At 67.2% G+C, this 12,543-nt stretch overlaps 2 protein-coding genes across 4 annotated transcripts; one reads left to right on the top strand and one right to left on the bottom strand.

Moving 5' to 3' along the window:
- The first annotated feature begins 1,454 nt into the window (after positions 1–1,454).
- On the top strand, positions 1,455–9,381 carry EXTL1 (exostosin like glycosyltransferase 1). 3 transcript variants are annotated; one of them, XM_086765177.1, is made up of 12 exons: positions 1,455–1,755; positions 1,945–3,214; positions 6,106–6,199; positions 6,290–6,397; positions 6,829–6,948; positions 7,038–7,170; positions 7,250–7,368; positions 7,731–7,826; positions 7,928–8,014; positions 8,198–8,358; positions 8,435–8,606; positions 8,733–9,381. In XM_086765177.1, exons 2-12 carry the CDS (start codon positions 2,280–2,282, stop codon positions 8,871–8,873), a joined length of 2,166 nt encoding a protein of 721 aa, XP_086621303.1. In that variant the 5' UTR covers positions 1,455–1,755; positions 1,945–2,279; the 3' UTR covers positions 8,874–9,381. The 3 variants fall into 3 exon arrangements, with proteins under 3 accessions (XP_086621303.1, XP_086621301.1, XP_086621302.1); XM_086765176.1 differs by having other exon boundaries at positions 1,456–1,755; positions 8,688–9,381; XM_086765175.1 differs by having other exon boundaries at positions 8,435–9,381.
- Positions 9,382–9,484: 103 nt separating this feature from the next.
- SLC30A2 (solute carrier family 30 member 2) lies at positions 9,485–11,797 on the bottom strand. Its single transcript, XM_086764827.1, has 8 exons — positions 11,532–11,797; positions 11,147–11,346; positions 10,888–11,034; positions 10,529–10,682; positions 10,284–10,440; positions 10,021–10,126; positions 9,801–9,935; positions 9,485–9,702 (listed from the first exon to the last, which is right to left on the bottom strand). The coding sequence occupies exons 1-8, from the start codon at positions 11,795–11,797 to the stop codon at positions 9,557–9,559; spliced, it is 1,311 nt and encodes a 436-aa protein (XP_086620953.1). The 3' UTR covers positions 9,485–9,556.
- Positions 11,798–12,543: the final 746 nt, after the last annotated feature.

The following is a 12,543-nucleotide window of genomic DNA, read 5'->3' as shown; positions in this document are numbered from 1 at the left end:
ACAGCTCCCAGTGCCCCAGCACAAAACCACAGCTCCCAGTAGCCGCCAGTGGAAAATCACAGCTCCCAGTAGCTATTAGTACAGGACACAGCTCCCAGTGCCCCCCAGTGCGGGACACAGCCCCAGTCTCCCCGTCGCAGCCGTGGCCCCTCCGTGGGATGCCGTGGGCGGCCGTGCCCGTGGGGAGCCCCCTGACCTCGGGGCTGCCCCGTCCCTGCTCCTGCCCCCCGGGGCTGGGGGCTGTCCCCACGTGTTCCCCCACCCCCCCAGAGGTGCCCCGGGGCCCCGTCCCCACGTTCCCTGGCCTCTGGTTAATCCTCTTTCCGCAGCTAAAGCGGCCCTGGGCCCACGGTAATCCCCACGCGGCCAGGGATTAACTCCCCGCGGGGCCGAGCCGGCCCGGCCTCGCAAATAAATAAAATATCCAAAGATTTGGGGAAAAAAAAAAACAACCCGTCCCTACCAAGCCGCTGTGCACGCAGCCCTAGGCCGGGCTCCGCAGCGCGGTCTCCTGGGTGCCCGGGGAAACTGAGGCAGGGGATGGGCACCGGATGAGACCCCGGGGCTGTCACTCTGTGTGGGTCCCCTGGGTCCCACCCGGCTGCTGGGGCAGGGAGAGGGGACCCCAGCCAAAATCCACCAGCGCACCCACCTACCCCCTGGGGCTGGTGGCACCCTGCACCCATCTTGCCCAGAGGCCGGTCCACCCGCAAGCTGAGACCGGCCAGGTTGGTACACCCATGGACGAGATCCAGCGTCCCGTCACGTCCCGGCTTGCCCGGCCGGCGGGTAAGGGCGGAGGGCGGCCGGCGCGGCCGGGGATGCCGGGGCAGGGTGGGAGAGGCGAGCCCCGACCCGTCCCCGCTGCCCGCTCCAGCGCACGCCTGGCTCCCCACGCGTGGGCTCAGCACTCCCCCCCCGCCATCATTGGCTGGAGGCAGCCGCACCCGAGGGCTGAGACCAGACGGGCGGGCCGCCCTCCTCGGGGCTCCCCGGCACCCGCGAGCAGCGACGCGAGTGGGGCCGCGGGCCCTCGCGTGGGGTCCCCCAGCGGGCGGGCGGCGCAGGGACCCTGCGGAGCCCCGGGCACCCCCTCTGGCGGCGCGTGGGGATCCCCGTCCCACGTGGGCTCTCTGCGGGAGGCGGCGCTCGGCCAATGGAAAGGCGCCAAGGGCGGAGGGGGGGGGGGTGTGTGGGGGTGTGTGTGTATGACGGGGCGTGCCCTCTGGCCACGCCCACGGGAGCGGACGGCCAATGGGAGACGGGCGGGCGGGGCCAACGGTGGGAATAGGACGCGGTGTGACAGATGCGGGCGAGCTGGGGGGGCACGGACCGGGGCGGGGGGGACACGGGCGGACCGGGCACGGACAGGGGGACCTGGGACAGGGACAGCCAGCCCCGAGGGGGGGGGGGACACGGGGAGGGGACAGGGGGACAGCCAGCCCCGGAGGGGGGGGGGCGGGAAGGCGACTTGACACGGGAGCAGGCAGCTGAGGTCTTGCACAAGCAGCCGGGGGGACACGGGGACAGACGGACAAGGTGACAGATTGACAAGAGAGGGGACACACACGCCCCCAGCTTTGCCCGCCCCCCCAGCCAGGCGGAGACCCCCGGGACCGGGGCTACGTGGAGCCTTCCGCACCGGTACCGGCTGCTCGGCTGCCTTCCCCGAGCGGGGATGCAGCGGGGAGCCGGTTTTGGAGATTTTGGGGGCACGGCGGCCCGAAACCCACCTGGGGCTGCGTGTCCCCAAAGGTAACAGCGGAGGGGGGACACCTCGTAAACAGGGAGGACACCGGGTTTGGAGGTGGGGAAGGAGCAGGGGGCTCTGGAGGGAGTGGGAGGTTTTATTTCCAGGAGGGGTCTGGGAAAAGGGGGGTCCCGCCGTGGGGACACGGTTGATGGCAGCAGGACAGTGACGCCGTGACCTCTCCCCTTCTCCAGGGATTTGAAGCTGGGCCAAGCGGCGATGGAAATGTCATTGTCGCGGCGCGGGGGCCTAGCGAAGTAGACTCTGCGCCGCGGGGAAGGGAACAGGACATCGCCGCACCGAGCTCTGCTCCGCAGCTGGAGAGAGGGACGGCCCCGAAAAGCCAGCGCAGCCCTGGGCAGCGAGAGAACCGTGGGGTTTGTCCACGCTCCCGTGGGCTGCAAGGGCCACAGGACCGTACCTGGGGGCCGGGAGCTGCCCCGTCGCCCTCCGTTCAGGACATCGGCCTTTCGACCAGACCCTGGTGCCCGTCTGAGCCCGATGAAGAGCCAGAGCCGCACGTGAACCTATGCAGACCAGGAAGAAATACATTTTCCTGACTTTCCTCGCCTCTTGGCTCCTGCTTTTCTTCTTTGGAGGATATCAGCTGCGCCATTTCGCTTTCTTTTCCGGGAGGAAAGCTGAAACCCGGAGGAACTGGCCTCGCTGGACGGATCGGTCCCTCCTCGAAAGCTTTGCGGACCCCGAGGAGCTCCAGAGCGATGGGGACTCCTCGCTGCCGTCACCCCGGGAGCGGCGGGCAGCGTGGCTGAGCGTCTACAAGAACAGCAGATGCCGGATGGAAACCTGCTTCGACTTCTCCAGGTGCGAGAAGCACGGCTTCAAAGTCTTCACCTACCCCCGGGAGAAGGACCAGCCCCTCTCCGAGAGTTACAGCAAAATCCTGGCCTCCCTCGAGCGCTCGTGCTACTACACCCCGAACCCCGAGGAAGCCTGCCTCTTCATCCTCAGCATCGACACGCTGGACCGTGACCACCTCTCGGCTCAGTACGTCCATAATGTCGATGAGAAAATCCGCAGGTTCCCGCTCTGGAACGGCGGCCGTAACCACCTCATCTTCAACCTCTACTCGGGCACCTGGCCCAATTACACCGAGGACCTGGGCTTCGACATCGGCCAGGCCATCCTGGCCAAAGCCAGCTTCTACACCGAGAGCTTCAGGCCCGGCTTCGACGTCTCCATCCCTCTCTTCTCCAAGGACCACCCGCAGCGTGGCGGGGAGAGGGGCTGGTTGTATCGGGACTCAGTCCCCCCAAAAAAGAAGTACTTGTTGGCGTTCAAGGGGAAGCGGTACCTGACAGGCATCGGCTCCGGCACCAGGAACGCGCTGTACCACATCCACAACGGGAAGGACATCATCTCCCTCACCACCTGCAAGCACGGCAAGGACTGGGAGAAGCACAAGGACACGCGCTGCGACAAGGATAACGTCGACTACGAAAAGTGAGTCGGAGACGGGGTGGGAATGGGGGTCTGGCGGGAGGGGGACGCCCCGCAACGGTTCCCGCCCCTCTGAGGGGCACAGCCAGGCCCGTCTGTGGCGGCTGGACCCCCGGACATGGGGAGAGAGGGAAGTTTTGGGCTCTCCCAAAATAGATGCGAGTTTCATTTCCATAGCGGGGAGCGAGGCGCTGGTTGTTCAGGGCTTTCCTGTTCTGTATTAAAGTTGGAGTCATCTGGCGAGAGTGGCTCTTATCTGCAATCACCGCGGCCGCCTCTAATACCATTTCCCATTTTCCTAACGCGGATGAATGATGCTTTTCTTCTTCCCCCTCCCGCCCCCCCCCAACACAAACGTTCATCTTGGAGATGAGCCCAAAATGTTCCCCCCGCTCGCCGGCTCCGCTAAAAGTCCCGCAAAGCCGGTGAGTCCTTGGGCATCGCGGCGCGGGCAGCCCCAAGCTCACCCGGGTGTGTCGGGGTGGGAGCTTCCCTGGGTGTCCCCCCTTCACGAATGGGGATGGTGGCAGCTGTGTGATGGAACTTGGTGGAAAAATAGAGGGGACAAAGTTCTGTGAGTCTCGGGGGGGGGGGGCTCCACGCTGCAGGGACGTGCGCCGGCTCCTCGCCTCCCTCATCTGGCTCCTTGCCTCCCTCATCCAGCTGCTCAGGACCCGTCACCCACGCGTGACGGCCCACGGCTGGAAAGCACAGGCCCCATCCCGCCAGTGACAGGCAGGTCCCCGTCCCGCTGCCTGGGGACATCCCGCAGCCCCCCAGCCGGAGAGCAGATGGGCAGAGGCCGCGTTGGGCATCATCCTCAAAGCATCTTAGGAGGTGCCGGGAGGTGAAAGCGGAGCCGGGGTGCTGGGATTAGCCGGGGCTTTGGGATGGCTCGGGCACCGCGTGGCCCTGTCCCACAGTTGCCACCAGCCCCTGCAGCGGAGCCTTTTTGGGGATGGGCCGTCGCTGGACGGTGGGAGATGCCATGGGTTGATGGGATGGGGGGCCCAAGGCCAGCCCTGCGCTGTGCTGAGGGGCGGTGGGACGGGGGGGTCTCGCTCCCGCCCAGCCCAAGTGATCCCCGAACGCTGTTGTGTTTGCGCGTACAGCGGGACTGACGCCGCGCCCGGGACGGCTTTAGGCAGCAGGTAGACGGGGAGCACGTGGCATGGGACAGCGTGCTCGTGCGTGACCCTAAGCCTCTGCCATCCCACTTGTCCCCACGGGACACCCAGGCAAAAAGCCATCAACACGTGTGTCGCACCCGGCCAGCTCCGCCTGACCTCACGCCAGGGATTTGTGCCCTCCCGCCCCGGGGAGAAGATGTCCCCAGCCCCGGAGCCGGGACAGTGGCAGGGTGGCGATAGGGACAGGCCACCGCGGATGGCAGAGTGAGACCTCGGTGGCCCCGTTCTTCCGGTGCATTGGGGATGTCCCCGTCGGCTGGGGGTGGCAGAGGGCAGTGGAGGAAGGCCTTGCTGGGGGCTCCACCGCCCTCCTTGCGCCCAGGGGGCTGCCGGAAACAAACCGGCTCTGTGCCGGGATAAAGGGCGGCTTGTAGCAGCACTGCGGTCTGGCCCCGCTGCGGGCTGCTCCGGGTTTCAAAGCAACCAAAACGGGTTGGGAAAAGCTCTCTGGAGCCGACGGATCCCACCGGTGGCACCGTGCCCAGCTGGAGCCACGGAGAGGCCAGGCGGAGGGAGCGCGACGGGCGCCCATCCCGGCTTCTAACAAAACAAGGAAGCCCTGATGGCGTGATTACCCGGAAACCACAGCGCGTCAGGAGCGAAGTATTTCCATGGGGAGGTTTTGGCCCCGCAGCCTGGCCGGCGCCAGACTCCCCGCAACGGTCGCCTGCAAGGGAAGGCTGCCCGCAGCCGCTCTGCCCCCCCCGGGACAGCGGAAATGGCCCCGCGGAGGTGCTGGGGGTCAACGGCCAGGCTGGGGGTCCTCAAGGAGCGGGCGGCAGCGGGGCCGCAACGAGGGCCTGAGATGTTGGGGTGGTTCCTTCGGAGGCGAATTCTGATCATGAAACTTTGTGCTTTGGCGTTGCAGCCGATTTCCCCCACCCCAGGGCGCCGGGACGCTCCAAGGTGCTCCAGCACCCACGGAGGGCACACATCTTCCACCCCAGGCTGGGACCAGCCCCACGTCCCCACCGTGGGGAGACCCTTCCCCCCGGTATCCAGCACGTTCTGAGCAGCCCTTTGGCCTCGCAGCCCCCCCCCCGGCTGGACCATGCACGTCCCTCCCCCGGCCCCTCCAGGACCCAGCTGCCCCATCCCTCCCTCCCCGTGGGCAGGAACAGGCAGGGTCTGTCCCGACCTAAAGTCAATATTGGATTTTCCGGCGCGGTCGCGGGGACCCAGCAGCGGCCGCACCTCTCCCCGCCGGCCGCACAGAAGGGGCTTTCATAGCCCCGTGGCGCCAGCCCAGCCCGGGGTGGGGGCACGCTGCCTGCACCCCCCTCTGCCCCCACCGAAACGCTGCAAGGGCAGGCAGGGCCCGTCCTGCCCGGCAAGTCTGGGCATGGTGGAAGAGTCACCGCAGTTTCGGGCTCAGGGGTTCAGGCGCTGGCTTTCCGTGAGGTTTCGCTACAGGTGGGTGCAGGGAGCAGGGTCGTATCCTGCCCCGCCTCTTTGAGTTGAATTTGGTTCCTGGCCCTGCCTCAGTTTCCCTTTCTGACCGTGGGCACGTCCCTCCATCACCCAGGGCATCTCTGCTCCACCAGCCCTGCGGAACCAGGGCTTTTCGGGGACAAAATCAGTCCCGATCCATCCCAACACTGCCGTGGGGATGCTCAGCCTCGCTGGGCACCAGCGAGACCCCCTGGGATGTTCATGGGCCGGGGGGGCCATGCCTGACCCCCGTCACCTGATCTCCCACCCCAGGTTCGACTACCAGGAGCTGCTGCACAATTCCACCTTCTGCGTCGTGCCGCGGGGCAGGCGCCTGGGCTCCTTCCGCTTCCTGGAGGCGTTGCAGGTATGGGGTGGTGGGGGACGGGACAAGGGACCCCCACCCCGTCCCGGGATCCGGGGGCTCTGTCCCAGCCTGTTTGGGGTCCCGCCGCAGGCCGCCTGCATCCCCGTGCTGCTGAGCGACGGCTGGGAGCTGCCCTTCGCTGAAGCTATCGACTGGGGCAAAGCTGCCGTGGTGGGCAGCGAGAGGCTGCTGCTGCAGGTACCCTGGCCGGATCCTGCCCTGCGCTGGACACGGGGACCCCTCCTCGTATTGACACCCGCATGGAGCCCCCAGTAGAGTTTTGGGGTGAAACCTCCTCAACAGAGCCCGGCAGCCCTCCCGTGGGCGAATGCAGGGGGGTCTCATCCGGCCCAGAGTGGGGGGTCTCATCTCAGCCACGGCTGTGAGGCGTTGTTCATCTCGGGGGATGCAGGTGTTGAGCATCTCCCCAGACCCAAAACCCTTCTGGGGTCCTGGGCCAGATCCTGCTCCAGGGGGAGGAGGTGGCAGAGCCGCAGCGGGGCAGCAGCACAGCATCCTTGGCCACGGGATGTCCCTTGGGATGGAGGTGGTGGAGGCAAGGCAACCCCGCCGGGGGGTCTGTGGCGGGGGGATGAGGTGAGAAACCAGCTCCCCCCGCGTCCCCGCAGATCCCCTCGGCCGTGCGCTGCATCCACCCGCAGCGCGTGCTGGCTTTCCAGCAGCAGACCCAGTTCCTGTGGGACGCCTATTTCTCCTCTGTAGACAAGATCGTGCACACCACGCTGGAGGTGAGCCCTCCCCCACCAAAATCTTCCCCCCCCCAAGCCCCTCGGGGTCACAACCGGGGTCCTGAGAGCACCTCCCCGGCCTTTGGCAGATCATCAAGGACCGGCTTCTCCCGCACCGCTCCCGCTCCCGCTTCCTCTGGAACGCACTGCCTGGAGGGCTCCTGGCCCTGCCCGACTTCTCCACTCACCCCGGGGATTTTCCCTTCTACTACCTACAGCACGGTAGGACCTCGCCTGCCCCGACTGAGCACGGCAAACTCAGTCCATGCCACACCGCCTATCCTCTCCTCACCTTTTCCAGGCTCCAGCCCCTCCGACAAGTTCACAGCTTTCATCCGGGCAGTCTCGCTGGCTGGCTCCCTCTCCCAGTCCATCCTCAGGCTCATCCAAGCCGTCTCCGGATCCCAGTATTGCGCCCAGGTTGGGGGAGCCGAGTCCTGTTCCGCTCGGTGCAGCTCCCGGGGACAAAACGGGAGGGATGGGGCAGGGCCCCATGGATTGGGAAGGGCGAGGGTGAGGTTGAGGGTGGCTGATGGTGCCACGTTTTGAGGGGCACAGCTGTCTCCCCAGTCTGCTGAGGCGGAGGTGGGATCACCCGTGGGTTTATTGTGGTCCAGACCATGTGAGATGGTTTTGGGGTGAGCTGGGTTGGAGCAGGTCCTGCTGCGGTGCTGGGTGGGGGGGCTCTGCCGTGGCCACCCTGCAAACGCCGATGCACCAAGGCGCCTCGAGGGGTGAGCCTGGCCAAACACCCCCGGACATGCTGGTCCTCCCCACCGCAGATCCTGGTGCTATGGAGCTGCGAGAAGCCACCACCACCCAGAGGGAAGTGGCCCCGGACCACCATGCCCCTGACCATCATCCAGGGCAGGAGGAAGGTGAGGGGAGCCGGGACGCAGACCGGGAGCCGGGATGCAGGCTGGGAGCTGGGGGCATCCACACCACAGCACATCCCAACCTGATTTTCCCCCCGCTGTAGCTCAGCGACCGCTTCTTCCCCTTCCCGGCCATCCAGACGGACGCGGTGCTGAGCCTGGACGAGCACACCAGCCTCTACACCAGCGAGGTGAGGCCGTGGGGGCTGCGGTCCTTGGCCCCGCGCCGAGCCGGGAAGGATGCTCAGCAGTCACCGCGGGGCTGGCAGGGAGCAGTGCCTGCTGTCCCCGTGTCCTCCATGCCCAGGGGCAACGGGGAGCCCCCTCCCATGGGTTCCCGCAGCCCAGTGACACCGTCCCCCGTCCCGTGCCAGGTGGACTTTGCCTTCACGGTGTGGCGCAGCTTCCCCGAGCGCATCGTGGGCTTCCCCACGCGGAGCCACTTCTGGGATGCCAAGCAGAGGCGCTGGGGCTACACTTCCAAGTGGACCAATGAGCTCTCCATCGTCCTCACCGCCGCCGCCTTCTATCACAGGTACTCGGCCGGGCAGGGGCCAGCGGGACAGGGGGCTTGGCTGCATCCTGGCCCCCCACCTCGCTCCCTCCCCCAGGTATTACCACAGCCTCTTCACCCAGTACCTGCCAGCGGGGCTGCGGGAGCTGGCGGGTGGCCTGGCCGCCTGCGAGGACATCCTGATGAACGTCCTCGTGGCCGCCGTCACCAAGCTGCCGCCCATCAAGATCACTCAACGGAAGCCAGACAAGGAGACCGTGCCCCAGCAGGTAGGGTGTGAGGATGGGGACACAGGGACCCCCACACCCGGGGCGCGGAGCCCCTCATCCCCACGCTCCCCTCCTGCCAAGGTGAAGGGCACCGCGGGGACGGCCGGCGGCCGGCGTTTCTCCCAGCAGCAGGACTGCCTCAACCAGTTGGCGGACTGGTTTGGCTACATGCCCCTGGTGTCCTCCCAGCTGCGCCTCGACCCTGTCCTCTTCAAGGACCAGGTCTCCGTCCTGCGCAAGAAATACCCACGCTTGGAGAAACCCTGAGGGCTGCCGGGGAAGGGGGTCAGGGCCGGCCCCGGGTGCCCCGTTCCTGGCGCGCGGAGCCCTCCCGGAGGGGGCGGTGGCTGCTGGCGGGGTTTTACTCGTTATTGGGTTTTACCAGTACAATAAAAGCGGGTGGAGAGGCAGAGTCCAGCCAGTGGCCGTAGGATGCGGGGCGGCGGGCTGTGCCCAGCGAGGAGCACTGGGATCACTGGTGGTTTGGTGACGCGTGCTTCCACCACAGACGGCCACCCTGAGAATAACCTGTGCGGCACCTGGCCGCACACGCAGCCTCCCCGGCCCCCGGCCCCGTGGGGAGGGCGAGTCCTTTGGCTTCCCGAGGGCAAACAAAGCAGCGATAAGAGGCAGGAGCGGGGCGAGCGTGTCCTCCCTCCCCCCAGCTGGAAAGGGTCCCCCGCTGCCTACCAGCGCTCCCCAAAAAAAGGGAAAAGGGGCGTTGCAGGTGCTTTTTTTTCCCCCAACCGAATAGAAATTGTGAAAATTAAGGCAATCGCTGGCTTTTGATCTGTCCCTGCCGCCTTCGCTCGCAGCAGCCACCCAAGATAACACCCCGGTGCCGCCAGACCCGACATCCCCCCCCGGCACAGCGCCCAGCCCTTTGCTCCGCTTTATTTTCCACGTATGAAAAGTTTCACCCCTCCACCCCAGGAACGCGAGGGGGCTGCTCAGTCGCAGGGGGGCTGGCACTCCCGGCAGTCCCGCATCTCCTCGGAGTAGCTCTCTACCTGGATGGTGGTGGTGTGGAAGCGGAATGTGCCCTGCAGCCGGGAGCTGGCCTCCTCCAGCACCTCCTGCGCGCTGGCCCCCGCGTCTGCGGGGAGCGAGGGAGGGGGTGTCGGGGTGCGGGTGAACCCCTCTCCCCAAACCCTTCCCACCCTCCGTTTTGTCCCCGGGGGCAGCGACACTCACTGATGGCGATGTGCACTGAGAGCAGCGGCTGCGCCGCCGTCAGCGCCCAAATGTGGAGGCTGTGCACGGCCTCCACGCCCTCCACCGCCAGCAACGTCTCCCGGACGGCGTTGAAATCCATCCCTTTGGGGGTGCCTGGGGAGGGGAGCCGCCAGCGCTGCAGGGACGGGGGGGACGCCACACCCTGTGGCCCCGGACCCCCTCCCCGGTGGGTCCCTACCTTCCATGAGGACGAGGAGGACGTCGCGGAGGATGGTCAGCGTCGTCCCCAGCACCAGGGCGGAGAAGAGGAAGGTGCAGATGGGATCCACGTACTTGTACTCGGGCTGGAGGGGGGTGGGAGAGGGTGAGGCCCCTCCAGCACCATCACCCCACCCCAAATCCCCATCGGCACCAGCGAGGAGGGGGACTCGGTCCCCTCTGTCTCGCCCCTGTCCCTGGCCAGGGCTGGCTGAAGCTGCCGTCCCCTGTGACCACCCAGACCTTGAAGAAGATGATGTAGGATGCAACGAGGACCCCGACGCTCTGCAGCAGGTCCCCCACGACGTGGACGAAGGCAGCGCGGACGCTGGTGTTGGGCTGCTCGCTGGCCGCCCCGTGGCTGTGCCCATGCCCCGTCTGATGCAGAGCCACCCCCATCCTGCGGGCAGGGCAGGGGTGACGTCCCTGTGGCCAGCGGGCACAGGATGGGGGACATTTTGGGGGGGGCGAGAGCCAGCTGTACGTACACGACGTTGACGGCCACGGCGCAGGCGGAGGTGATGAGCATGACGCCGCCCTCGATCTCGTAGTCGGCCGACAGCAGGCGCTGGGCCGCCAGGTAGACCAGGACGCCCGTCACCACCCAGATGGAGAGCACGGAGAGCAGGGCCCCCAAAATCTCTGCGGAGAGACCACCCCCCCCGCCCCACGTTGCCGCTCCAATGCCACACCAGGCCTGAGCATCCTCCCGGCCCCCCCGGCCGGGGCTTTGTCAGGGCTCCCCGTGTCCCCCACCCCCACCCCCACCACGGTCCCGGTGGGAAGGGCACCCTGGGATGTTCTGAGTGCTCCCTGGGGTCCCCAGGAGCAGGTGCCACCCCATCACCTGCCCGGTGCCAGCCGAAGTTCATGGTTTTGGTGGGGGGGCGCGAGGACACCCAGAGCGCGAAGAGGCTGATCATGATGCTGGCGAAGTCCGTCAGGAGGTGGGCTGCGTCCGTCAGGATGGCCAGGCTGTGCGCCAGGTATCCGCCTGCGGAGAGGGGACAGAGGGGTGGCACTGGGGCTCGCATCAGAGGTGGGTCTCAGCCCAAGCCGGGCATGGACCGGGACCGCCCCAGCCGGACCCTGCACCCACCACTCACCCACGGCTTCCCCCACCATGAAGGCCAGGCAGACGCCGGCGGCCAGGTAGAGCTTCCTGCGCGCCCGCTGCTGCTGGCCGGGGTGGCCAGTGGCCCCCCGCGCGTGGCAGTGCCGGCTGCGCCGTGCCCCCAGCTCCAGGATGGGCGCCTGTCCCTGCGCTGAGTTGTGCCCGTTCTTTTGCGCGGCCCCCAGGTAGGACCTGCAGGCGAAAGGGGCGGTCGGGGACCAGAGCGGGGAGCCTGGGGGGATTTTGGGGAGCGGGTTGGACCCTGAATGCTCCCCCCTAGCCCCTTTCCTGGCCAGATGCCTCCGGGGGACCCCACCTGGGAGCTCCATGGGGAAGAGGTGACACCACGTCCCCAGCTCCCCCGCGCACCCCCCTACCCGCCTGCGCCCTCGCTCAGCAGATGCTGTTTCTCCCCTCTGGCTGCCATCCTCTTCCTCCTGGGCAAGGGGCCGAGGCGAGTGACCTCGGTGCGCGTGGCCGGCGCCGGTGGCCTCGGCCCGTGTGAAGCGGAGGGGACTCGTGTGCAAAGTCCGGCCGAGGGAGGGAGGGCCAGGCCGGCTGCAAAGCGCCCGCGGCCGGCCGGCCCGGGGTGGGCCTGCTCACCCAGCACCCCGGGGGGCTGCTGACGGAGGGGGGGAGACATCGCTCTGGGACCCTCCATGGGCACCCCCCCAGAAACCGCGCATCAGGGCATGGGTACAGCCCGCGAGGCGGGGGGAGGATGGAACAACCCCCTGTCCCCGCTACAGACACGCGGTGACCCCCCTGGGCCCCCCCGGTTTAGATCCAGCCGAGGAGCAGCCATGCGATGGATAAGCCTGGGACCAGACCCTCCCCCACCGCAGTGACTGCTGCCCACCGCCCCAGCAAGCAGCACTAATTATCCTGGGGCTAATTGCAACCACGGCACAGCCCGGAGCACCGCCACGGGCGCTGCCTCAGTTTCCCCTCAGGCAGGGGCCGAGGCAGGCTTATGTTTCAGCAGGAGAAAAGCATTCGTGGGGTATTTTTGCGTTCATGGTGTGTTTTTGCAGTTCTGTGCTCAGCCAGCAGCAAACCAGCAGCCCAACGCCGAGGCCGTAGCCGTTTTTGGACCTGGCACGTCCTGGACCATTCTCACCTTCCCCGCGCTGCATCCCCAAGCCTGGGGGAGCGCTGGCTCCGGGCACCCCATCACCAGGAGATAAATCCTGCCGGGTGCCGACCTGTTACATCCCCGGGCGGGCAGCCAAGCGCAGGGTGCCAGCGCTGCCAGAGGTGCTAATGAGGGTGAAAATTAAGCGTTGGACCAGGCACTGGCAGGGACACAGGTGATGGCACCGGCCTGGCAAAGCCACCCGCATCCCCAGTGCCCACCGTGGGGCTGGCAAGCCAAGAACGAGAGGTGAG

This window comes from Chlamydotis macqueenii, chromosome 22, assembly GCF_036417535.1.
Source record: "Chlamydotis macqueenii isolate bChlMac1 chromosome 22, bChlMac1.mat, whole genome shotgun sequence".
Taxonomy (NCBI): Eukaryota; Metazoa; Chordata; class Aves; order Otidiformes; family Otididae; genus Chlamydotis; species Chlamydotis macqueenii.
This window is presented reverse-complemented; position numbering and strand designations above follow the sequence as displayed.

Bases quoted from the DNA above. Each gene is read 5' to 3' on its own strand.
- EXTL1 (XM_086765175.1), top strand. From the start codon at position 2,280: ATGCAGACCAGGAAGAAATACATTTTCCTGACTTTCCTCGCCTCTTGG. The intron at 3,215-6,105 runs GTGAGTCGGAGA...CTCCCACCCCAG, and splicing joins GATAACGTCGACTACGAAAA to GTTCGACTACCAGGAGCTGC. The intron at 6,200-6,289 runs GTATGGGGTGGT...GTCCCGCCGCAG, and splicing joins GCTTCCTGGAGGCGTTGCAG to GCCGCCTGCATCCCCGTGCT.
- SLC30A2 (XM_086764827.1), bottom strand. From the start codon at position 11,797: ATGTCTCCCCCCCTCCGTCAGCAGCCCCCCGGGGTGCTGGGTGAGCAG. The intron at 10,441-10,528 runs GTACGTACAGCT...CCCTGCCCGCAG, and splicing joins GCCGTGGCCGTCAACGTCGT to GATGGGGGTGGCTCTGCATC. The intron at 9,703-9,800 runs GTGAGTGTCGCT...CGCTCCCCGCAG, and splicing joins CTCAGTGCACATCGCCATCA to ACGCGGGGGCCAGCGCGCAG.